Source organism: Calidris pugnax, unplaced genomic scaffold, assembly GCF_001431845.1.
Source record: "Calidris pugnax isolate Ruff unplaced genomic scaffold, ASM143184v1 scaffold53, whole genome shotgun sequence".
NCBI lineage: Eukaryota > Metazoa > Chordata > Aves > Charadriiformes > Scolopacidae > Calidris > Calidris pugnax.
This window is the reverse complement of record NW_015090792.1, coordinates 1,143,480-1,170,300: the sequence shown is the minus strand read 5'-3', so window position 1 is coordinate 1,170,300 and position 26,821 is coordinate 1,143,480. Positions and strand designations below refer to the sequence as shown.

The window sequence follows — 26,821 nt, the reverse complement described above, 5'->3', positions numbered from 1 at the left end:
TTCTGACCATAACATCTCCCTTTGCTGCTCTGAATGTAGGTGCTTGTGGATGATTGTGGGGTTTATGTAAAAAATTTCTTCAGAAGAGCAAGCAAATTGTCCCAGGAAAATCAGGATCAGTAATTCTGTCACTAACCCCATCCTTTAAGACCTTGTGACGGGGAGTGATTGCTGCTTACAAGGAGATCTATTTTTGCTGTCTTAAGCAAACTGAAAAACAAATCTCCACTTTACAGCCTTGTCACTGCTGCCTGCTCTGACACCGGGATGGGGACCAGGTCATCGAGGGTGCAACGCACTGTTCTGGGTGGGATGAGCCTGACATCAGGCCTGTCCTATCTGCTTTCCCCTCAGGCTCCTTTTTGCTTTCACAGTGCCCCCACCATGTATGAGAAGAGGTCCAAGTGCTCCTTCTCCCGCCTGGAGGTGATCCTCATTGTGTGCCTGGTGTTAATGATAGCGGTGACAGTGGTGCTCCTCGTTCTCCACTTTCTCCCCAAAGACAGCAAAGGCAAGTTAAGCTATTTCAGTCCTGCCATCACACCCTGCTCGAGAGTGTGTCCAGGGCATTAATTTAAATTAAAGGAATAATTTAAATTAATTTAAATTTAAATTAAATGGGTACATGTAGAGGGTCACTGGGACGCTGCTGAACCTTCATAATCTTCTCTGTGTGGTCCTCTCACACAGATAGGGCACGGTATTGCTGCTGGCCTTTGTGCAAGGAGCATGGTTGTCAAAACCAATGTGAGCATCTCTTGGTGCGCAGCTGCCCAGGCTTGGGGCCAGTGGGTGAGACTGGCTGCAGGGATCCAGACAGCTTCCCTGCCCTCGCTCTGCCTTGTGGAGGGGGTGCCAAGAGCCCCTCGGTCTCATCACGGCACCAAGGGCCTTCACAGCTGCTGCAATTCCATCACAGCTCTATGTCTCCAACCACATCACCAGGTGTGGGGAGGTGGGTGTCGGGAGCTGCCCAGAGTTAACTCATTTTTTTACGCAGTCCAGTGACCCTGTCTTGTGAGCTCCCTCTGCAGTTCTTCATGACATTGTCTACCTTTTACCAAGCCAAATGCCTTAACAGCCTCAGCACACTTTAACCACATTGATAGCCCTTTGGAAACCCAGGCAGACAGTATCAGCTGGATCCCCTTGTCCACAGGCCTGCTGAGTCCTCTGGGTATGTCAAGCAGGACTCAGGCATGCAATCTCTTCAAAAAAGCTGTGTTGCCTCTTCTGGCCTCGATTCTCCTTGCTTGTGTGTCCGATAATCTACCATTTATTCTTATAGATTCCAGCAAAGAAACAGAAAACTACTTACTGGGCGTAGGTCGAGCTGACTGCACAGGACCTGTGGCAGAAATTCCTTTAGTAAGTTGGGGGAATTGAACACAGTTTTGGCAAAGTACTGATTTTCATCATCTCTGAATATTTTTTGCTTGACTTCTGGTTGAGAGGCTCTGCCTTGCCAAATGGTTGTCTTCATCAAATATTAAGTGAAATTTCTTTGCAGCTTTTAGCAACCTGATATAATCAAATGTGTCCTTGCCTGTGGTGGGGAGCACAGAACTAGATGATCTTTATGGTCTCTTCCAATCCAAACCATTTTATGATTCTATGATTCTTGTAACCACTGGGCAAAATAGTTGCAGCTTTGAGTGCTCATATGTTGAATGAGCTCTCTGGCAAATCTACTTAGAGAAATAACTGCGAATGAATACATTGCTCAATATTTGGGCTGCATGGGCTTGACGGAACTCTTCCCTTCCAGATGGGATATGCCAACCCAGACCAGGTGGGTGGAGGGCTTCTCATGCGCCTCTACAGCCGAGCCTTCATTGTGGCAGACGTTGATGACTCCAGGCGAGTAGTGTTTGTCAGCGCCGACATAGGAATGGTGTCTCAGAGAGTGAGGCTGGAGGTACATGGCTGGAAATTAATGATTGGCACAGTTTGGGTTGTTGCTGGTATTAGGATTAAGGTTGTAGATATTGCTAAGTGATATCAAACATGGCAGTACGTTGGCTGTTTGCTTTGGCATCTCCTTGCAGCACGACCTTGGAGAGACGTCGTCTCTCTGCTGAAGAAGAGTTTTTGATTCCTGATCAAATGAGGCTGTACTTTGACCATGCTTTTCTTAGCAAAATAGTTATCACGAATACATTTGCATCATCAATATATTATCATGGTGCCTGTGTAATGCTGGGCCTCCAGCACCACAGAGGACGGAGGGAGGTACCGGAGAAATAGAAACTCTTTGGATGATCTGGGCTTAACTGCAAGTTGGGCATGGAAGTCTTTACTTACCAGTTTTTATTATTTTAGGGCTTTTGCCAAGACAACAGCTATAACCTGTGACACTAGTAGGGAAGTATCACCCAGAAAGAGAAGAGCGGGCAGATGAATGGTCGGTTTTTCCGCAAGGGCTGATACATATCTCCATAGCATGTGGGCATGGGTTTTTTTAGGACCACCTCCTTACTCTTAGGTGCTCAAGAAACTGAAGAGCAAGTATGGCGAGCTGTATCGACAGGACAACGTCATCCTCAGTGGCACCCACACACACTCAGGGCCTGGTGGCTACTTCCAGTACACCCTCTTCTGGATCACTAGCAAAGGGCTAAGCAGACAGTCCCTCAACGCTATCGTGAATGGCATCGTAAAGGTCAGTGTCATCCAGTCTGTTACCGTGAGACCCCATAAATGCAGAAAAGGTGGGGGAGATACATTTGTCACTACCGGATCTCTTGCTGTGGTACTCACGGTAGCACCTTCAAATGTCACAGTCTTAAAACAGAAGTGGAGGTGGGTTTATGCTTACTCATGAAATCAGATCAAAAATCAGAAGCCTTAAAGTCTTTCTTTAGAAAGAGACAGTTGTGGGTGCTTTCAGAGCATTATCATAATTTTCTTTAATAATAAACTACTTAAGAAAAAATAAATAGCCCTCAGATTGCCAAGGAAGGGTTGGGGACAGCGGGGAGGGAAAGAGAGTTTATGCAGCTGATCTCATACTCGCCTTACGTGCATGGATATTCCCTGCCTTACTGCTTTTCAGAGTATTGATCTAGCACACCAGAATATGAAGAGAGGAAGGATTTTTATAAACAGAGGCATTGTAGAAAACAGTCAGATCAACAGAAGCCCTTTCTCCTATCTTGAGAACCCCGCGTCTGAACGAAGCAGGTAAAAACTCAAGCGGAAAATAAAGTCCTTCAATTGGGAACATCACCCAGCCATCTTGCAGCTGGTGCTTCTGGTCATTCATGGGATAGTTGAAAATGTGGTGCCAAGGCCATGGCAGTATGACACTGTTGCCATCCCGAGCATTTGCATGTGAACATCCCCAAAAATTAGTTGTAAGAGTGGGCTTGAAAGTTGTGGTTGCACCCTTAAAGCATGTAAAGCATTGGTCAAGGATGTGACATTATCCTTTGTTTAAAAATATAAGAAGATAGAAAGAAAAAAGTCTATATTAGATGTCAGCATTTGAGTCAGATGTGATTAAAGTGCCATCCTTGGTGCCTAAATCTGTATTCAGAGACCTCCACTCCGCATCCTCTGGAGAAGCAGCACCTGAGGTCAGTGACAACCACAACTCTTCCCTTACTTTCCCAGCTATTTTCAGAAGCTCTTCCAAGGCCTCACCGTGCTCTGGTAATATCTGTAACAATCTCTTCATTCTTGCTCAACCTAGTGGAGAGTTAAGGTGTCAGCAATGCAGAGTGTGACCATGGCTACGATGGTAAAGGGATTTCCCCGCTTCATTTTCATCCAGATATTCATCCGACACAGATAAAGAAATGGTGATGCTGAAGATGGTAGACATGAATGGAGAGGATCTAGGACTTATCAGGTACTTACCACCAACGTAACATTTTTTTCACCAAATCCTCATAAACCACTGTTCTTTAGCAATTCTCTCTTTCCACATAAGCTCTTCTTTCCGGCACTGAGCCTTGCCCATGCAGCATTGCTCTCTGCTAGTCATCAGAGAGTGGAGAAAAATCCTTTCTGGGTCTCTCGCAGTGCCCCTCCAAGCAGATTCCAGCCCCGGCATCTCCAGAAGCTTTTTGGCTCCTCTCATCTTCATTATTTTCAGTAACACCCCACATCTCATGAAAAGCATGCCATTCCTGCAGGCAGCATCTGGATTATCAGCTGCCCAAAGTTCACAGCTCAAGGTCAGGCAAATGAAGTAATGTGCAGTAACAAAGACATAATTGTGTTTTCCTCGTTTAGAAATCACAAGCAAGAGTCTGATCACATTAAGAGGATGAGGGTGGTGGTTTTTTTAAGAATTAAAATGGTCCTTTTTTTCCATTGTTGACACTTCATTACTCTTTGAAACAAGAAGACAAAAATCCCTGCAAGATAGACTTCTCTGGACTCAGAAAAGTGTCAGTTCAGTTCTGAAATAGCACTTGGTGGCCCTTGTAATTACAGTTCCAAACTCTGGAGGCCTCTATACCCGGACCATCATAGCTATGAGTCCTCTTGTTCAGGAAGGGAAAGGATGGGAATAACTCTGCCCTTGTTAATCTATCCCTAAGTACCAACAATCTCCATTTATATTCTCCCAAAGAAAATTCCCTTAAATCAATTGCAATTATACAGATTAAACAAGTCAATTGCCAATATATAGATTGAACAACACATTTCCTATGTGTGTCTTCTGACTCCTCCTCAGCTGGTTTGCTGTGCACCCGGTCAGCATGAACAACACAAACCACCTTGTGAACAGCGACAACATGGGCTACGCATCTTACCTGTTCGAACAGGAGAAGAACAAGGGGATGCTTCCCGGAGAGGTGTGATTAATTTCAGACTACTGAAAATAATGGGGAAAAAAGGGCTGCAACAGGGAGGGGATGGTTCCTGTGGGCCAAAGTAAGTTCTTTCGTACAGTAAAAGATGTATCTTTTGATTTATTAACTTTCTTCCTCTAGAGAAGAGGAATACACAATGAAACAGTTGCCCAATTCCTATTTTAATACTCCAGGCAGAGGAACATATGCAGTTCATACCAAAGATGGAAACTAAAAGAAGCTTATCTAATTCCTGCTTGCATATATTTCTTTTTATAATGCATTGTCTAAAAGCTTTAACCAAGACTCCACCCTTGGTAATGGGTGCAAGTCAGTGCAAATTGCTTTACACACAAATCTTGTTATTGTTTTCAGGATACAAATTTAACTCCATGCTCTGCTTGGCTCATTGTGTCTAGCAGTCTTAAAAGAAAATGGCTTAAGATCTCATAATATAATTAAAATGTCTTGTGTTGACACATCCCACCTCTAAAGAAGGGGAAAAAATGAGAGTATCTGTGAGAGCTGAATTCAGCTGACAATGTGTAACCAGCCATGTTTGATGTTAACTCCTGCAGTCAGATCCTGCTCTCATCCTATAAATCTGTCACGGTGAAAGTCTGTCAGGAAAAAAAAATCCTGTGCAAGGTGCTACAATGATCCATTAACTCCTGATCAGTAACATGAGAAAGCGAGGACTTAGGAGAAGAGCTGAGGCTGAGGTGGGAGAGGTAGATGAAGAATGGCTGTCTGGATAAAAAAGTGTTCTAAAGTCCCTTCTGAAATGGCACTTATACCTTGTGTGTCCTATTCTCCCTTGATTTTCGCGCCTTGGGAGACTCCCATTCCAGTCTTCCCAGTAACTTAAGAAATAATTACCAGCATCGCATGCTCATCAACTGCCTGGACTGCCAGCCGTGTCTGCAGGGAAAGCTATAGGTGACGTTTGTGATCACTGCAAGGCACTAAAATCCATCTGGTCATATCTGGTTTTGGCAGGGCTCCTTTGTTGCTGCTTTTGCATCGTCCAATTTGGGAGACGTGTCGCCCAACACCAAAGGCCCATTCTGTGTAAACACGGGGGAGTCGTGCAATAACCCACAGAGCACCTGTCCCGTGGGGGGGGTAAGTGTTTCTTACCTGATCTACATTAATGTCTGATAACGAGAAAAATCGGGGTGGAGCAGCAAATACAGAGCAGTGTGGTGGGCACCTGTGCAGGAATCACAGAATCACAGAATGCTATGGGGTTGGAAGGGGCCTCTGGAGATCATTTAGTCCAACCCCCTGCCAAAGCAGCTCCACCCAGACCAAGTTGCACAGCATAGCAACCAGGCAAGTTTTGAATATCTCCAGAGAAAGAGAATCCACCACCTCTGGGCAGCCTCTTCCAGGGCTCTGCCACCCTCACAGGAAAGAAGTTCCTCCTCATCTTTAGATGGAACTTCCTGTGTTCAAGTTTGTGCTGGTTGCCTTTTGTCCTGTCCCTGGGCACCACTGAAAAAACACTGGCCACATCCTCCTGACACCCGCCCTTTAAGTATTTATAGTATTGATCAGATCCCCCCTTAGTGTTCTCTTCTGCAGACTAAAAAGACCCAAGTCCCTCAGCCTCTAGCCCTAAAAGAGATCCTCCAGGTCCCTCATCATCTTTGTAGCCTCTGCTGTCCCCTCTCCAGCAATTCCCTGTCCTCCTTGAACTGGGGAGCCCAGAACTGGACCCAGTGCTCCAGATGGGGCCTCCCCAGGGCAGAGCAGAGGGGCAGGATGACCTCCCTCCACCTGCTGCTCACACTCTTCCTGATGCATCCCAGGATGCCCTTGGCCTTCTTGGCCACAAGGGCCCATTGCTGGCTCATGGGCATCCTGTTGGCCACCAGGATTCTCAGGTCTTTCTCCTCAGAGCTGCTCTCCAGCAGGTCACCCCCAACCTGTCCTGGTGCGGGGGGTTATTCCTCCCCAGGTGCAGGACTCTATGCTTACCCTTGTTGAATTTCATTACTTTTCTCACTGCCCAGCTCTCCAGCCTGTCCAGGTCTCGCTGGATGGCAGCAGGGCCTTCTGGTGTGTCAGCCACCCCTCCCAGTTTTGTGGCATCAGCAAACTTGCTGAGGGTACACTCCATCTCTTCATCCAGGCCATTGATGAATATCTTGAAAAGGACTGGACCCAGTACTGACCCCTGGGGAACACCACTAGCTACAGGCCTCCAACTGGACTCTGTGCCACTAATTACGATCCTCTGAGCTCTGTCTTTCAGAGTTTTCAATCCACCTCACTGTCCATTCATCTAACCCACATTTCCTAAGATCACCTATGAGGATGCTGTGGGAGCCAGTGTCAAAAGCCTTGCTGAAGTCAAAGTAGACAACATCCCCTGCCCTCCCCTCATCTATCCATCCAGTCATGCCATTGTAGAAGGCTATCAGGTTAGTCTGACATGATTTCCCCTTGGTGAATCCATGTTGACGACTTCCTTTTCCTCCACATGCTTTGAGGTGACACCCAGAACAAGCCTCCATCAACTTTCCAGGATGGAGGTGAGGTTGACTGGCCTGTAGTTTCCCAGGTCCTCCTTTTTGCCCTTTTTGAAGACTGGAGTGACATTGGCTTTCCTCCAGTTCTCAGGCACCTCTCCTGTTCTCCAGGACCTTTCAAAGGTGATGTAGAGCAGACCAATAACTTGATCAGCACTTGCAGATATCCAGTTTACTTAACCGGTCTCTAACTTGATCCTCCTCAACCAAGGGGAAGTCTTCCTTTGTCCAGATTTTCTCTTTTTCCTCCAAAGTCTGGGGCTCCTAAGGGCTGGCCTGAGCAGTAAAGACTGAAGCAAAGAAGACATTCAGCAGCTCCACCTTCTCTCCATCCTCTGTCACCATGGCACCTGTCTCATTCAACAGCGGGCCCACATTTTCTCCAGTTTTCCTCTTGCCTCCAGTATACTTGAAGAAACCCTTGCTGTTGATCTTGACATGCTTTGCCAGGTTTAATGCCAGGGAGGTGTTGGCTTTCCTTGTTCCATCCCTGCATACTCTAACAGCATCCTTGTACTCTTCCCAAGTGGTCATTCCTTTCTTCCACGCACTGTAAACTTCCTTCTTCCACTTGAGCTTTTTCAGGAGCCCCCCTGCTCAACCACACAGGTCTCCTGCTTCTCTTGCCTGATTTCTTACTCTTAGGGATGCACCGATCCTGAGCTTGGAGAAAGTGCTATTTGAATTTCAACCAGCTCTCTTGAGGCCCCCCTACCTTCCAGAGCCTATGGTTTCAATCCTACTTTTGTTTTGTGCATACTTTGCACGAGCCTGAATTCTATCTTTCCATGATCACCACATCTTAATATCCTCTACCAGTCCCTCTTTGTTTGTCAGAACTAGGTCCAGTAAGTAGTATACGTCCCCTTTCTTGCTCCTCCACCGCCTGAGCCAAAAAGTTATCATCAATACACTGGATGAACCTCCTGGGCTGTACCTGCTGAGGAGAACGCGACTTCTGTCAGTCGTTCAAAGGTCCTGAAATCTCTGTTCATTGTCTTTGGACTTCTTGCTAAATGGTCACTGCCTACATGAAAGATCAAAAAGGGTAATAATCTGAGGACCATACTAGGGAAGTAAACTTCTTCTTTACATCACTAACCTGGGCCTCAAGGAGGCAGCAGACCTCCCTATGTAGTGTGTAGTCCGTTCTGCATATTGTGTGTTCCGCTCCCTTCAGCAGCGACTCGTCTATGGTCTTTACTTCAGAGGTGTTGATGCACAGTCCAACTAGACCTTGGTGACACCTCCAAGCTGGAAGAACTGTCATCCATGAAGGGTTCTTATTAGAAAGAGTCCTTGTTAGGAAGAGATTGAGGGAGCGAGGGAGCTCCCACTTGCTGCTTGGGCCTGTATTTCCAGGATTCAGGCAGTCAGAGTTTTCTGCTGGGCTTTGATCTCTTAAGCAACAGTGCAGGAATCCCAGGCCTGTTTGATAAGGTGCCCCTGAGTCCATCCCAGGACTATGTTATCTGAGTGCAGATGTTCTATTTGTTGAGCACACAAAAGAAACAATTAGTGTGATAGATGTGATTTCCAGCAGGTCACATGCGAGTAACTTGAGCGTATTTGCAGGCCTTCTCCCCAGTCTTCTGTTACTTTCCCAAATGTAGTAACCTAGTGCCCAAATCTGAGATGGCTAGCAAGAAGCAATTAGTTCCCACAGTATGACAATCCCTTTTGACCTCTTCCCCTTTGCAGTGCCACATAATTGTCTACATTAACTGATCCGTAGCATTTAAACAAATTTCTTAACAGGCAACTATGTGCATGGCCATGGGTCCTGGTAATGACATGTTTGACAGTACAAGAATTATAGGGCAAAATATCTACATGAAAGCAAGGGTAAGTGCTTTTTTGCTTTATGACTGTGCATGAGTACTACTATTACAGGAATGTATGTTCATTTAAGCAACTTTCTTGTGCCTCTTTTTGTGAATTCTTGTAGACATAAATTTCTCTGAAGTCCACATTTATATGCTTGAAAAAAATTTTCCCAATTATTCATATAACACACATTTTTATTCAGATACATCATTGTATTGGTTATTAATTGGTTATTAATTAATATTGGTTATTAATATTCCCCATCATTATATAATGTGGATACTGCCCCTTGTAATCTCCCCCTCCCTCCCATGCACTCATCCCAGTGGGGTTATGATGGAAAAAATTGTTGGAGTTCAATACTCAGCTCAGAGACACAAACACTTGATGCCCAACTTTGGCATCAGACACAATGAATGCAAAAGTGAGTTTAAATATGTGAACTTAAACGTCCATGAGAGACATTCTTGCCCTGCTTCACTGTGCATTTACTCAACCAGTGTTCTCCACCCTATGGGCTCCCTTACATTGCCTGTGTCTTTGGGATCAGAAGTCATTTGAATTTACTGGTTCCACTTCTGCGGCTTCATGTAATGTCAGAGTAGTCAGTAAGAGACCTTTTTTGGCACCGTTTCAGGCAGAGCAGCTTGTAGGACCTGGAATGGTTCCAGCAGTGGAGTAAGAGCAGAAGGCTTGATGGTGGCAGTTCCCTTTTAGTCGCCTTTTCTGATACTTTCCCAGAAGTCACTCCAGGCTGATCGTGACTTGCAAGTGAAAGATTGTCCCACTCAGGGTGGCCCAGCATGTGTGTCAAATGGCAAGGAAAACCATTGCTATCTTTTTTAACACTGCAGACTCAGGTGTCAATAGAGTGAAGAAATAACTCATATGGCTGAATGTCAGAACTGTTTCCTGATTTCTTCTTCCTCAAGGATTTCTACCTTCTGTGTCTCTCAGGAGCTGTATGAAAAAGCTTCCCAGCAGGTCACAGGGCCCCTCAGCTCAGCTCACCAGTGGGTGAACATGAGTGATGTCTCAGTGGAGCTCAATGCCACACACACGGTAAGATCTGGAGCTCCCGGGTGTAAGGAAGGAAGAAATGCTATATTCTCACAGCATGGCTGGGCACACTGAGGGGAAGTGCTATTAAAATATCTCATTTTCATTTTGTTTCCTCTTCTGATTAAGGTTAAAACTTGCAAGCCAGCCTTAGGATACAGCTTTGCCGCCGGTACTATTGATGGAGTGGGGGCTTTCAACTTCACACAAGGTAATTTTGGGAGCAGAGGTCAATATGGCTTCCTACAAATGGGGAGGACATGGGGCATCCTCCAGATAGATTCAGAACTCCAGAGTCACTTAAGAACATCAACAGATAGTTGAACAGCTGTCTCCAAAGGGATGTTTTTTAGGAGGGTTTGTTCTTATGACAGCCTCTCAAGTTTGCCTCTGTTAATCAGAAAATTTTTCCAGAAAAGTATGACTATGTGCTGAAGGAAGGAGATTGCTGGATGGGGAGCGGGGAGAAGAAAGAGCTGAAATCTGGGCACTCTTTCTCATTTTTTTCATTGCCTGGAGGCTGCCAGGCTCACCTGGCATAAAGCTCAATTTATCAAACTATTCCAGAAAAGGGTGATAGTTAGAATCCACCGAGAACTGTCCTGTTCCGCATAAGCAGGGAGTAGGAAATAAATGAGTTTTCTACCTGATAGCTGCTGGGTCAGCTTCACGAACAGTGTTTAAAAGGTGTTTCCTGTACTCAAGGCTCAGTAGATGGGGACCCGTTTTGGGACGAAATCCGGGACCAGCTGCTGGGAGAACCGTCCAATGAAACGAAAGCCTGCCACAAACCTAAGCCAATACTCTTTAGCACCGGAGAGGTAAGAATACACAGGTGTGCAGCCTGGGATTTGCAGAGACTGCTAATCTGATACTGGTATTGGTAGGATGCTACAGACAATGTCTGTGCCAACCCATATGTGAAAGAACAAGGAGCGAGAGCTGCATTGGCTTGAAAGTATGAAAATAGAAAGCAAGAGTAAACAGTGTCATTACTTTGCATCAGAATGGGAGGGGTGGAAGTTCTCTTGCAGAACATCTTTTCCATATATCTCTGGAGGGGAGACCGGACTCACTGCTGTCACTAGGATAAAAAAAAACAATAAATGCACACTGGCCTAATTCTCTGCCCCTGGAACATCCCTCAGCAGGATGCACAGGGAAGTGCATGAGTTCAGGGAAAGCCAAGGATGCATGGAGCTCAGTATTACTCCATGGCTTCAGGACATCATCCTCTCCTGGTGCTCAGATCTTAAGAGCTCTGAGGGGGATTTCATTAGGATTTTTCTTCCATCCTACCATAATCCATAAGAGGACTTTTCTTTTTGTCATGTGGCAGACTGGTCCATGCAAAATGAAATAACTCATCATGGTGCTTTTTGGAATCTCTGGGTACTGTATCAACTTGCCTAATTTTTCAGTGTTGTCTTCAAAGGTTTCTACTGGGTTTTAACTTCCTCTGTAGATGTCCTGTTGACATCTCTGCTCTTTTGTCTTTTTTATGTAAGTGTCTGATAGTTCTCTGTGAGTTATAACGTTGATTGATCTCAGACTTATCCACAGGTAGAATCACACCAGGCACAGGCTGGAGGTGCCCTGGGGATGTCCAGCCTGACCATGATCCTAGCAGTAACGCTAATTGCAGCAACAGCAGGTTGCTCAGAGACATGTCTGGAAGAGTCAGGGCAGTCAGTAAGGATAGAGATCACCCGCTGCTTTGGTCCCTATCCCACGGATGCCTCAGTTACATAGTGAAGGGCTATTTCTTTGGGCCAGCCTCTGCGGACCTGCTGCCCCATTCTAGAGACTGCTCTGGGCAGGACTTGGAGTTTGTTCTTACTGAATTTCCCAAAATCCTACTTACAACTTTAAAAAATAAATTTGATGTCCATTTTCCACCTGCTGTTCTCTTGGCCGTAAGGCAAATGCACAATAGTGGAGCAGGATCATGTCCAAGGTAATTTATAGCACTTAGATTATGCCATCTGGAGCTTTCCTACTCTTTCTTTCCATTCAATCAGTTCCTCACTTCATCTTTCTTAAAAAGAGGTCCCAACACAGAGCCTCATCCCACCCCACCTCCTCCATTCAGGGTCATGCTTCTTTATCATCTTTTGAGCATACTTATATGGATGCTGTGGCAGAACTCCTGATTCTAATGTACTTCACTAAGTTTTGTCACTTATGGTTTGCCCCTGGTAGATTGCCACTCAAAAAACTTTTTGACTTGATGGAGTGGAATTTTGCATTTCGTTTGCTGAAGCCGTGCTACACTTGAGCTCTTGTTGTTCTTAATTTTTTTAAAAGGCTTCTTCATTTTTATCTAGCTTTTCTTTTTTTTTTTTTTTAATAAGACATGGTGCTGTATTGTGTGTTTTAGCTGCTACAATTCTGCTGAGTCTGAGTAAGGTGTGGTCAAGTTAGGGCTAGACCAAGGCTTCCCTGAGCACCATCCTCTGTGTGGCTCTCCCTCTGCACGCTTTTTTTTTTTTTTTTTTTTTAATAAGACATGGTGCTGTATTGTGTGTTTTAGCTGCTACAATTCTGCTGAGTCTGAGTAAGGTGTGGTCAAGTTAGGGCTAGACCAAGGCTTCCCTGAGCACCATCCTCTGTGTGGCTCTCCCTCTGCACAAAATGCACTGTGCGTTTGCTCAGCTAATAATGAGGTAACTCTCAGTTCCCATCCCCAGCAGACTCTCTGATCTCACTTGTTAACTTTTGCTCTCCTGATCAGATGATCTACCTTATTGGTCCTACTACTATCACTTTCCCATGCAGGTGAGGGTTTCTAGGTGCTACCTTTGCCTTACTTGCCCACTTTGCTTTAAGCCACCCCTCTGGCAACACCTTTTTTGTTGCTTAACCTATAGTATTTACATGTGCCTTGTCTTCCTGTTATGGTCAGACAACGTGCAATGCACGTGGAGGTAAAACACTTTCTTATGTGCCTGTCTACAAAGTAAATGTATCTGCCTGATTTATGATTGTAGGATGGAAAACACTTCCGCTGCCTTTTTTTGGTACTGCCCTACAATAGTTATACCCACTCTTTTTTTAACCTCAGATGTCTCGACCTCACCCATGGCACCCTGATATCGTGGACGTTCAGATTGTTGCCGTTGGATCTCTGGCAATCATTGCTGTTCCCGGAGAGTTCACGTGTGTATTTCTTTGGTGTTGTTCTATGTGTTGCAGCTGGAAGGGTCTCATTCAAACTACCTGTGATACTTCCACATGTACAGGAGTGTAGGCTAAAAATTGTCCACTGTGTATGACAGCTGCAGGCTCAATGAAATGAAAGGAGATTTCAAACTTTATTTTGTTCCAAGCCACAAGTACTGTAGTGATGATTTGCACTGTCTGTTGATAGTACAATGCTGAAAATCTGAACAGAACAAAAGGTTTTTTTATAGCAGGTTTTTTTTCAATGCCACCCCGCACTGGGGTTCCTCTAGCCTCACCCTGATTGTGATGACTTATGTGAAATATTAGAGGAGTTTTGGCTGTGTCGATCACAGAGAAGCCTTAAGGGATGCTGAGCAGCTCTGCAAGTGCTATATGAATTTCTGGTGGCATGCTGCGTGTCCAACTGGTGATTCCTCCTTTAGCTCCCTGCCTTACTGGAGACTAACATTGTTCCCTTAATGCCTCTAGGACCATGTCTGGACGCCGGCTAAGGGAAGCTGTTAAAAAAGTAAGTTGCTGAGGACAAGATTTTTTCCAGGATACAGTATATCTGGAACTTCGGGTTTCTTGATTCTTCTGTTTTTTCCTTTGTCTTCGCCCAGCTAGGATCATGGGTAGCTTTTCTCACACTTGGGTTGTTCTCCCCATCTCTTTCAGACATATTTTGCCGTTGCTTACTGACATGCAGGAGAAGCTTATGTCCTCCCCCAAATAAAGCAAATCCATTATGTTTCAATCCATTAAGCCAGCAGAAGCTAATTCAATCCAGGCATGACTGATGATAGCAGCAATTTTTTCTCTAGGATGAAAGAGTTTAGTTCCTTAATCCCTACCAGGGCCTTGCAAAATGTGAAGGACTGGAAAAAAAGGCAAATGTATTTTTTCCATTTTCCTCATTGATACATTCTATTCTCACCTGCAGCCTAAATACTATTAATCCAGACACTGTCTCCACAACTTACTGAGCCTCTCTCATATAGTTATATCAATTTTTGAGGAAGTATAGAGACTTCAACTTCCAAAATCCCTTTAAATTTATTGAATTTACTGGAGTATGATGTCATTTATCCTCTTTTTCTTTGGGAAGTTATCTCTTTGACAAGAGATGTTAATAAAGGTATATTAAAATTGTAGTGTTTCATTCCTGAACAACCTGCCCCATCCCCACCGTAGCTTTGTGTTCTGTCCTGGTAGATAATAACGATAATAATAATAGCAATAATATAATTGTGTATTAAGTAGCTATTACTAGATAAGTGATTTATTTCTTTTCTTAGGAATTTGATTCTCATGGTACACCAAGAATGGATGTTGTAATTGCAGGACTGTGCAATGTCTACACTCATTACATTGCCACCTATGAAGAATACCAGGTAAATGCCAAAATTGTGGATTGAACATGTCTAAGTGAGCTCAGATTTTAGCAAAATGGGATGACTGTTCAAGCGAAATTATGAATGTTTAGAGCACTGTGGGAGACTGGCTAGCTGAGAAGGGTCAGCTAGTCCAGCAAGAGCTCAATAAGCACCGTACTCAGCTTATCTAGCTCCCAACAACAGTAAGGATGTTCTGGCCTTGAAGGCAGCTGTGGTCCAACAACAGAATGTCTGTGATAAGGTAAACATGTAACTATAAGAAAGGAATTCTGGGCAGAACTGTCTTTTTAGAAATAACCAATAATGAGCTCTCATTTTGCAATATGTATGAGCTAATTACGTGTGTGCATAAAAGAATGATAGTGTGTCTAAATAAACGAAGCTTGCTGATCACTCATATTGAGTGCTCATGTCTTCCCTCCGTCGCAAAAGAGCACCTTACCACAAAATCTGGAGAGCCTCTGGCAGAAATCACACGACTTCCTTGTTTATTCTGGCTTAGTCAACATGACCCAAGGGCCAGTGTGGTTTCCTGACCATAGCTTCCTCATGTTAATCATCCATAGAGTATGTATGGATGCTTTAACATGGAAATGGTCAAGCACACACAAGGGAGCTCCAGTGAGTTCAGGTCTGTTTCAACAATGGCCTGATGACTTGGATGAATTAGACATTATATTCATAATGTGGCAAAATTCCCAGAAGAAAGATTTGTAGTTGTAGAGTCGTAAAGTGAACATGAATTGTGGTGTCAGTTGCTACGGAAAGGACCACAATTTAGCTTGCAAGTTCCAGTTTTAAGGGCCCGCACAAGGCACACTTGTATGCTGTGCTTTGAAGAGGATGTGGAACATTGGATGGGCACCTTCAGTTTAGAAACCCTAAACTGGGAGGGAAGATTGAAAGAGCTGCGATTTTCCAGCCCAAAAAGTCAGAGAGGAGACATCCTATGTCATAAAACTTAAAAAGAGTATAAGAGCTTGATAGCTGGAATTGACAACTGGTCCTCCCTGTTTGAGATGGATTGAAGAAAAAAGAGTAACCTAAAATTGAGTCAGAAATACGTAGGCGGTTTTTTTCCTCTGTCTCCCTAGCAGTAAGGGAGTAAATAAGCGTCTACGTTTAGTGTGCTGAACTTGTCTTGCAGCAGTAGGATAAGCTGTCTAAATGGCTAAAGAGTAATTCAACCCTTCCTTTTCCAAATTTGTCCTTTGCTAGGCTCAACGATATGAAGCTGCATCAACTATTTATGGGCCGCACACCCTTTCTGCTTATATTCAACTGTATAGAGGACTTGCAAAGGCTATTGCTACGGTAATTAATATTTTCTATATGCCACATGCTGCTGGAGACATTTAATTCCTGGAAATGGTGATGGCTGTGTTTGTTTCTCAGTGAGGTACCCTTATTGCTACGCTCTCTTTTCTCATAAGGAACCGTTTCGAGAAATTCTCTTTTGGTATGAAAATAACTCCTGTAATGTGTGTCTGCACTTCAGAGACTCTGGGGTTTTTGGTTCAAAGCTTAGGAAAAAGTGCTTCCTATCGTTCAGCTTTACCTGAAGTTGCTGTTTTTCTACTAAGTGGAAACAATCTGCCGCATTTCTCCAGTACATGGCAATGTTCATTACAATTGTATCTGTGATCCCTGTGAACAAGGCTGGACTGGTGGGTGGGCAGTGCCTCCTGAAGTAATGGGGTGTTCTGGTTGGTGAATTGAGGGGACCTCAACAACAAGGCAGCAGGTGTCCTGCATGCAAAGCAGAGATCGATGTCTTCTTGTTTGTTTTTATGCACGTTTTATTGCCCTTGTTCTTAAAAATCTATGTCAGTAATAGACTTGGAGAAAGAGCAACACCAGTGATAGGAGATCAGTGAAATACAAATATAGTTACGTATAATGAGTACGTCTTCCCTCTCCCAGAATGCAGTTCAGGATTTGCCACGTGGCCCAGAGCCCCCATTTTTCAACATAGGTAACTTGACTTTGGTGCCTGCTCTCACTGCTGACCGCGCGCCGGCCAACAAGACATTTGGAGATGTGCTACAAGAAGTGAGGCAACACTATCAAGTGGTGAGAGCTTAAAGCATTTGCTAAAACCTACTTAGGATTCTTTAAATTCTTATCCTTCATCCAAATAAGTGTCCCAGGTCTCGTTGCTCTTACTGGGCCTGAAAAGGCAGATATAGAGCATTTTTATGTCAGTGTCTTTGTACTGAATGCGATTAAATGAATGAATGAAGGGGAAAATAAAAGCCTGTTATTCAACATGAAGGTTTCACCTTCAGTGTCAACATGAACTAAAACCTGATGATTAAATAGGCTAATTTTGTACAGTGATTGAGTAGATCATTGATGTGATATGAGCAGAAATTTGGTCATCTTTGATGCCTCTGGTACATAACGTGAATGAAACAAAAATGTCAGAAAGCGTTCACTTTTTTAATGCTCAAAATATAGATTAGGTCTTCAGAGAGGTCTTTCCTTCCAGCAGTAAGAAATATCTCACATATTTCCCTTCTTCTTTTACACAGAAATCTTCTGTGCTGCGCTGGAGTTTATCCAGCTAGTAGGACAAGTGGAATGGAAAGGCACAGAATACCAGTTCGCAGTATAAATTGTGTACTGCTATTGCAAAAAAAAAAGAAATATAAAAACACCACAGAAAAAAATCACTAAAAATCTCCTTCAGCATCTTAAAAGGATGTTATTGATGTGCAATATGCTGCTCAGTCTTTAATATAAACCTCTGTTTTCCCCAGAGAGAAGTTGCTGAAGTAACTTTTGTGGGTGCGAACCCCCGGAGCTCTACAGAAAATGTGGTAAGTATAGCAATGCTGCAATTGGGGATGTTCAGGATTAGTGAATATTTAGTTACTGCCCTGGCCTGATACATGTAAGTCTTTGATTTTCGCGTTTCAGCAGTAAGATATTGTGCTTCCTTTTTTTCGTCGCTACGACTTCAGAAGCAGATATTTTCTCCATTGAGCATGCGCTTTGGGAATTCACACCATTGGAAAACTTTTCAGCCAAAGTCCTTAATTTGTTCAGATATAACCCATTCATGATCTCTTGATACTATTGAAGTCAGAGGCATCCATGTTGTGCGTTAGACCAGACACTCTTTCTTGGGTGGTATCCAGTGCCATCCTGTCATAGCAAGCATGGTATCAGCCTGGAGCATTATTTTGATAAAACAACGAAAATTAAAAACAATACTTAATTTGTCCCACAACTCATCCTGCATAGATATTGAAAGCAAATACCCCCAAAATTATACTTCCTATTCATTCCCTTTTTAATGCTCAAGTTCTTTACTTGTTCTCTGAGTCATTAACTGTCTTAGATTTGTGCTTTGTCAGTGAAATATAAGCATTTTTGCTACTAAATACTGCATTTGACACTAAAGTGGACACAGAAGTATAGTCCCTTCTCTAGTTTGAAGTGACACAGAAAAGCAGACACATGCCTGACGCTTCAACACCTGGCTCTGTTATATTTATTCCAGACTGAACACAACTTCCTGACAGTGGAGAGATATACCAGAACTTCAGAGATCTGGGACGTGGTAGAAAACGATGCCTCCTGGAACACCAGGTAGCTGCCATGACCAGATTTCACTATTCCACAGACTCCAAGAAGTAATTTGAGTTTAACCTGAAGTGCTTTTTTTCAGAGCTCCCAAATGTAGGTTGGTCTTGTTACTGCAGATCGTGCTCTCTGGGGATGGGTCCGTCCATATTTGAGTAATTAACATGTCAAAGCCACAATAATAATTTTTCTCTAACTGCTGCAATGAAGACTTAAAAGCTAGGGAAAGGTAGAAGGAACAGTACAAATTGCAGAACTTCGTTGTCCAACTATTTTGAAAAATCCATCCATCAGTGTTGATGACAGTATACACAATAGAAAATATAAGAGTTCCTCCACAGTAGGGTTTTCATTTGGAAAAACTGGCCTTTTTTGCTGTGCATCATAAGGTAGAAAAAAGTTTGTAAAAAAGTAGATTTAAGTTTAGAGATACTAGTCTTAAGGAAAAATAATGACTAAGCAGCAAAGCTGCTGTCACCCTTCTGATCTACACCAGAAGGCAGAACATGAGATAGAAATATCAAAGGCACCTTTTGTCAAACCATTCAATTTCAAGTTTGAGTAAAACCAGGCATTTTTCCTCCTGCAACCTATCTGTGAAAAGCATTCCCCAAAAATGTCCGTCTTGTGTCTTCTTATCCTGCAATGTCCCAGTGCAAAAAAACAGGTCAGAGAGGCAGCATTCCCGACAGCTTGGCTTCATCAGGAAAGACTTCTTCTGGATTTAGGACAGCCATTTGATAGTGGATAACTCTCTCTGCTCAAGTGCAACCAGCTGCTCCCCAAACATAACCCTGTAGCCAGGACTCTGACTGTCCCAACACAGAAGATTTATTCCTACCTGTATATTGACCTCTGTTTTTCTAAGTACTTTGACCTCTGTTTAACACTTCACACTCATCGATGTCTCCCTTCCAAGTCAGTTCCTACTTTAGTAAAGGAAATGATGGCGTTGTGATGGCACACACTTCTTCCCGTGTCTTAATAAAGCCACAGGTTTCCCAAATTCTTGTCCAGGGCCACTGAAAACATTTAAAAGCACATAATCCAAGAAGATATTAAAATGTAAAAGTGCAAAACTTGGAGAATATACTACAACGATGCTGGAAAGATGAGACTATAAATGTCTTATTTTCCTTTCTGAGTAATCTCTGGATCCTTTCCTTGGATCTCTGAACATAAATAAGTACAAGTGCTGAGGAGGAATATGAGCTGTTTGGCCTTTTCCTGCCTTAAGGGGCTGGCCAGAAGGCAAACCAATGCAGAGAGTAATATCTCCCTTCCAGGTGCCCCAGGGAAATACCAAACGCCACAAGAAAGGGGAAATGATTCTCTTAAGGTGAAAATTATTCACTTTATACAATATCAGTGTATTAATCTTGAAATGTCAGTAATTAAGGCAATGAGGACAGGGAGAATCAAAGATTTTTACTAGTAATTAGTGGAGTCAGACTGTGTTTTTTAAGCATAGGAAAAATTAGCTTTTGATACCATTGAATGTGAGGAGAGTAGTGCAAGAGAATCCATTACTCGTTAGCTTAGTGTTGCAAAGTATGAAAGGTAGTATAGATATATTAGCAAAATGCATATTTTCAAGGATCAAACAATAAGAATGTTTACTTAAAGGAAGTGTAGCTTTTGGGGAAGGAGATAGCTCTTATCTGGCCTTTGTCCTGTGCTCACCGTTGTATCAGGGACAAACGTGCCCTTTTGCTGGATGCTGTCTTGATGTGTACAGCAGAGATGTGTTAGCCTCCTCCCTCCCTCTGCCACAGGGCAGTATATTTCTGTATTGGGACTGTTTAGGAGGAGGGACTGGGCAGGAATTTGCCTGGCCCTGCCTTTGGCAGACAGCTAGTAGAGCTAAGACATGGTGCTCATCTATGAGAAGACTCTTCCCGGAGGGATCTAGGCTACGTTCCAGTTCATGAGTCCCAGAGCAGTTGCTGTGTTTCACCGATTACGGAAGGCGGGACAGGGAGAAGTCTGGGAAGTGGCATGGATCCATCACAGCAACAATTTTATGTCACCACATTACAGCTAGGCTCCGTCTGCAGGTCTCCTTTCCAAATCAGCTCCCAACAGGGCAAACGCCGCAGCTGTAGCAGGTGGCTTGGGACCATGTCCAGGTGAGACAGGGTGGTCGCAAGGATGGAAATCCCCTACCACTTCAGGCATCGTGGTGTCACCCTACTGTCTTCTACCAAGACAACAGTGTCTTTGTCCCAGGAAAAGCCAGTGCAACACAGAGCAAAGCCTTGGACAAGGTCAATGAGGAAGACACATGGACTCTGTGTCAGCTTGTGGTCTTTGTTCACCAAACCAAATCTCCCCCGTTGTTCCCAGGCTTTCACTGACCTGGTTTAGGACAAATTGGCCTATGAGAGCCACAGACGGTCTCCCCTCACTTCTCTCTCCCAGGAGAATAGGTGAAGACATAAAGAGATTTACGAGTTCAGCAAGAGCTAAACTACTTTAATGCAGTATTAATAGTAAAAGGAAATAATGAAATAGATACAATATATACAAAACTGTATCGAGCTCCCAGGATGACAGTCCTGTCACCAGCAGGCACTGGGGAAGTCCCCGACTGGACTCAGTGAGGGATGGGAACTGGGTTCCAGCTCTGGAGTCAGGAACACAGGGATGGGGATCAAAGGCAGACGAACAGACAGGGTCCTCCTCGGACGTCGGCCCCTGAAGAGAGAGGCTGACCCTTAGATCCCTCAGCTTTGACACTGAGCATGGGGCAGATGGGGTGGAATACCCTGTTGGTCAGGTTTGGGTCACCTCTCCTGTCCCCTCCTCCCTGCAGGGGGGACCCCTCTACGCTTTTCCATTTCTGACCCTCCAATGGGGCAAATAACAAAATTAGCTGACCTTGGTTGTTACAGCAATAAGTCCGAGCAGGAGCCTCTCTGCACACCCTGCCTTGCCATGAAGTACAAACATTGGTCTTATTGCTCGGGGAACAAGCAGTTTTCTCCACAATATGCTGTTAATTTCAGAGAGTTAGAAGAGACTGAGCTTTTTAAAAAGTAAGTCAAACAGAAAGTTGGTTGTATTTTACCTCAAATCAGGACATTCCCCCCACTATGACTGTAAATATTTATTTCAATCTTCTCAGTAAGACTGGTATGGGTAAACATTCTATTACCATTGCTAATGGATCAATATATTTTGTTCATCTGCTTCCTTTATTTAAAACCTTGAAATGAGGCTGTTACAGTAGGACTTGATAATTCTTCTCTGGGCATATCCAACTAGGGGCATATCAAGAATTGCAGCAGTATCAGAAGGGCAGGTTAGTCTCCTCAAGCAGTGGTCCATCACGGCCGGCTGAAAAATCCATCACCTCCCGATGATGTGTGGCTCTCTGTAGAATTTTGAGGTTGACAGAAGTGCTTTTGAACAAGGAATCTGAAAAGAAAATGGGAGTCTGATGTAGAAAGGAATGCCAGAAATCCTGAGCTCAATTATGATAGATTTTGCTTATGACCTTCACTAAACACTAATCTTTGTTCAGCTGCTCCCTGAGCAGGGAAGACTGAGCTGATGAGTATTGCTCACAGGGGTCACGTCATATGGGGTAACGATATAGTTTTGGGAATGTAAGTACACGTTGGTAGAAATAGTCTTCATCTGCAAAAAGGACCACTGACTTCTTTTTCCATATTTCCAGATTTTTTCAGCCCTGCCAGGCTTTGGATTGACTTTTTCGGTGCTGCTCTGATAGCCTAAACATTTGAGGAAATGTTAAAAGGGCTCTAAAACTTCACTTTACTGCATTCACCTTATTCCAATTAGTGAGCTCCTGGGATATTAAAGCAGATGAAAGTGGATTTTTTTGCTGACTGCAGTTTCTGATTTGTCTGCTAGGTTTTACTGGACCAAAGGACTATTGGGTCGGAGCAATGTGACTATTGAATGGCACATCCCTCCTGGCACAGAGCCGGGTGCCTACAGGATACGGTACTTCGGGCACTACAAGAAAAAAGTGGCTAACAATCGCTTTATCACTCTTCCTTTTGAAGGCACATCTTCAGTGTTTGAAATCACAGTTCTGTAGGTAAACTTGTTCATTAAAAGAATTGTTTCTTATGAGCAGTAGATTTGCTATCTGCAATGTTCACAAAGCACACCTAGGAATTGTTTTGCTGTTATGCTGTCATCACGACCAGTGCTGCTGGTCACCCTTTGCTGTGCAAGGCTTGACTTCCTGCAAAGTCTTGACCTTTACCAACAATTCAATCTCACTAGTCCAATGTATTCTCATTCGAGCGGTTCAGTTCCTGGCCAGATTTTATTGCAGCTGATTCTCATTGTAATAAAAGATGTAGCTATTTTCTTTCTTTATGAATGGGCTTTGTTAGAGAGAGTGAGTGCATATCAGGAGATAATCCAGAAAATAAGTATTCCATAAAATTGAACCCAATCCATATAACTGGGAAAAGCTGCTGGATTCAGAAACCATCAGAAGAGAAGACGCCTCAATTGTCCTCGAATTGCATAGCTGGCCTCTTAAATAAAGGGAGAGATTGGATAGATACTCATCAGAAAAGTTTGAATTAGTCATTCTGGTTTAAGACATTCATTCTCTGAGTTAAAAGCCACCCTAGACTATGGGTGTTGGGTGGGCAAGAGTGTCCGATGCAGTGACTTGTGCATAAAGCCCAAAAATCAGTGGTCTTGGTTTCAAAATATGCCTGATAACAATGGCTTTATATGACCTCAGAGGTCTCAATTAAAGAAAGGAATGTCAATTGCTCACAAAATAAAATATTGAAGCTGTTCACAAATTTTTCCTACTAGACTGTGTTACTCTCTTTCACAAATATCACTTTCGAACTGACCGTTGTGCCAGGTTGGCTCAGTGCTGAACACCAGGTGTGGATTTGTGTCATTTTAAAAGGATGCTAGGCAAGTTTTTGGAAGAGAAATTTCTGAAACTTCAAATAATTACAAGTGGCCCAAGAAAACACAGGTGGGCTATAGGCCACCAAATCCATTGAAGGGGACATGTTTTCTCTGATTTTATGACCTGACGACATCATGCGTCTGTAGCACGTTCCAGAGGCAGGACGCTGGATGAGAAAGACCTTGGGGCTGAGATTGTCCACTCCTTTTAAACTCCTGCCCAGCCTTCTGACCTCAATAAAAGATCAGCAGTTGCCATTTCACTTTCTAAATAGCACTTTGGGACACATAAAAAAGTTACAAAATAAGGTTGCTTTCATGTGCCAGATGTTTTTTCACTGAATTTCACTGAATTTTTAGAGTCGGAAGGGACCACAGAGATCATCTAGTCCAACTCCGGATTATTTTTTTTTTTATGGCATCTTCTCGCAGGGAGTTGTTAGCACTTGGGACAGGTCCTTTCCCCCGGCTCTGTCCGTGGACACGCTGTTACGTGTCATTCACCAGGCGGCTGTATTTCACCGGCCGGCCCCGGTGCAGCGCTGGCCAGGGGAAGGGCCAGTGGTAGGAGCGAGGTACAATCCCTTGGACATTCTTTTCAAAGTACTGGAAGGGCTTGTACCACCAGACCCTGGCAAGGAGGTTAGTTTGGGAAGCTTCTTTTAGCGCCTGCACAAAGATAATCACAAAAAAGAGAATTAGCAAAGAGCACGTCTCGCACGACTTCACTGCACGTCGCTGACTACCGTTCACTAGGGGTGTCTAACTCAGAGCTGTTCCCAAAAATCTCTCAATATCCAGAACGACCTCCCAAACAGATGGCATGGACAGAGATGAAGAGGAGCCAAGCTACTTTTCCACAGCCTCCCTGCACACACCAAATGCTGCTCCCACCCTCATTTCCAAGACCCCAATGGTCCCATAGGAAAAGAAGGAACGGCCCAAGAGATCAGTCTCCCCTCTCCTTTGGGAATAAAAACTATTCACCCCAAAGCAGGGCTGTTTCCATGTGTGTCTCTGAAATGACGTGTGGCTCAAGAAGCCCAGCTGTGTGCCTGCAGAGCAATGACCAAGGCACATCTCAACCCATCCAGAGGAAGCAATGAGCCTGCCCTGCCCTCCACGTGCTCTCAAACCCATCCTTTGGCTTCTCCTGGCCATGGGCAAGCCACAGCTGGGACACAAGGGGTGGGCAGGCACCGAGGGGGTTGTCTCACTGCCCTGCTGCACGTGCTCAGTGCCGGAGCAGGGAAGCATTGTACCAGCCCACCAGAAAGGGCAAGCACGGGCCTTGTATGCTAGGCTTCCTTTCCACGTCATAAACTCACATGTGGAATCAATCCACTTTAGCCCTAGTGTGCTTTTGTTTTTAATGCTAAGGTCAGTCACAAGCCACAGTCCTCTGCACGTGGAGCAGCACCAGGAATGAGAAACCGGCACACAGATGTGTGCTCAGGTCAGGATCCAGGGATGGGCATTCCCCACCATCTCAGCAGCTTAGGCTGAGCCATCTTCTGAGTCACATCACGCAGCAAAAGTGTTGCATTTCCACACAGGAAGGCAAAGGGCTTTTCTGAAGCCCTCACTAGCACTCAAGGGCAACCCTGACTTCAGCAGCTTCCAGCTTGGAAGCGTGGCCACTCAGCACCATTGTTTGGACAGCCCAGGAGCAAATGCAAAGCCTGGAAGTCACTCTGGTGCTGTATGACCAAGAGTTACAAAGTTTGGACATGGAATGCTATCAAACACAGTGGTTCCCAGACAGACTGAACACCAAAGTGTAGCATTTGGTGGTAAAAATGTACCTCGGGGCTTAACTGTGGTGAGTTGCTTCAAGGAGCATCAAACCCAGTGGAATAATATGGCGTGGGAGCCAGAAGACCCCGATCAAAATCTGTACCATCACAATATTAATTAATGTCCTATCATCATACTAGGTCTTTCTTCAACATAATTACCTGGAGTCGTATGTAATAGAGAAGCAAAATTTCACTGAATTTCACTGAATTTTTTAGTGTTGGAAGGGACCATAGAGTCTAACTCCCCTGCTGAAGCAGGATTGCCTAGAGCTTGTCAGAGCATGTTACTCAGGAGCATCCAGGTGGGTCTTGAAAATCTCCAAACAAGGGGACTCCACACCCTCCCTGGGCAGCCTGTTCCAGGGCTTCGTCACCCTCACTGTGAAGAAGTTTTTCCTTATATCCAGGTGGAACCTCTTCTGTTCCAACTTGTGCCCGTTGCCCCTCGTCCTCTCACTGGGAACCACTGAAAACAGTCTGACTCCCTCCTCCTTCAACCCTCCCTTGAGATACTTGTCAGCATTAATAAGGTCTCCCCTCAGCCTTCTCTTCTCCAGGCTAAAGAGTCCCAGCTCTTTCAGCCTCTCCTCATCAGGAAGATGCTCCAATCCTTGAATCATCTTTGTTGCCCCAGGCTGGACTCTTTCCAGTAGTTCCCTGTCTCTCTGGAACTGGGGAGCCCAGAACTGGAGGCAGGATTCCAGTTGTGGCCTCCCCAGTGCAGAGCAGAGGGGGACAATGACCTCCCTCGACCTGCTGGCCACACTCTTCCCTACGCAGCCCAGGATTCCATTGGCCTTCCTGGCCACAAGAGCACACTGCTTGCTCATTGTCATTTTGCTGTTCACCAGGACCCCTAGATCTTTCTCTTCAGAATTTGTCTCCAGCAGGTCCACCCCTAACCTATATTGGTGCCTGACATTCTTCTTCCCCAGGTGCAGGACCCTACACTGTTGAGCTGGATGGCAGCACAGCCCTCCGGGGTGTCAGCCACTCCTCCCAGTTTGGTATCATCAGCAAACTTGCTGAGGATACACTCTGTCCCCTCGTCCAGGTCACTGATGAATATGTTGAACAGGCCTGTACCAAGTATTGACCCCTGGGGGACACCACTGGTTACAGGTCTCCAGCTTGAACCTGCTCCATTAATCATTACCCTTTGCGTCCTGTCACACAGCCAGTTCTCAATCCACCTCACTGTCCTCTCATCCAGCCCACATTTCCTTAGTTTCCCATTTGACGATGTTATGGGAAACAGTGTCAAAAGCCCTGCTGAAGTCAAGGTAGATGACATCTGCTGCCCTCCCCTCATCCAACCAACCAGTTATAGCATCATAGAAGGCTATCAGATTGGTCAAACATGATTTACCCTTGGTAAACCCATGTTGCCCACTTCCAATAACCTCCCACTCTTCAACTTGTTTGGAGATGACATCCAGAATGCCTTCTCCATTACCTTCCCAGGGACAGAAGTGAGACTAACTGGTCTGTAGTTCCCAGCGTCCTCCTTCTTGCCCTTTTTGAAGATTGGAGTGATGTTGATCTTCCTCCAGTCCTCAGGCACCTCTCCTGTTCTCCATGACTTTTCAAAGATGATAGAGAGTGGCCCAGAGATAACATCTGCAAGCTCTCTCAGTACTCGCGGGTGCATCCCATCAGGGCCCATGGACTTATGAATGTCCAGTTTGGCCAAGTGGTCCCGAACCTGGTCCTCCTCTACTAGA

At 44.5% G+C, this 26,821-nt stretch overlaps 1 protein-coding gene across 1 annotated transcript; it reads left to right on the top strand.

Moving 5' to 3' along the window:
- Positions 1-384: 384 nt before the first annotated feature.
- On the top strand, positions 385-23,038 carry ASAH2 (N-acylsphingosine amidohydrolase (non-lysosomal ceramidase) 2). Its single transcript, XM_014966637.1, has 20 exons — positions 385-557; positions 1,296-1,368; positions 1,769-1,918; positions 2,486-2,662; positions 3,056-3,183; positions 3,776-3,853; positions 4,688-4,808; positions 5,805-5,930; positions 9,101-9,187; positions 10,127-10,231; positions 10,358-10,439; positions 10,934-11,049; positions 13,293-13,387; positions 13,883-13,922; positions 14,692-14,787; positions 16,009-16,104; positions 16,714-16,863; positions 17,553-17,612; positions 18,299-18,387; positions 22,261-23,038. Exons 1-20 carry the CDS (start codon positions 385-387, stop codon positions 22,448-22,450), a joined length of 2,232 nt encoding a protein of 743 aa, XP_014822123.1. The 3' UTR covers positions 22,451-23,038.
- Positions 23,039-26,821: the final 3,783 nt, after the last annotated feature.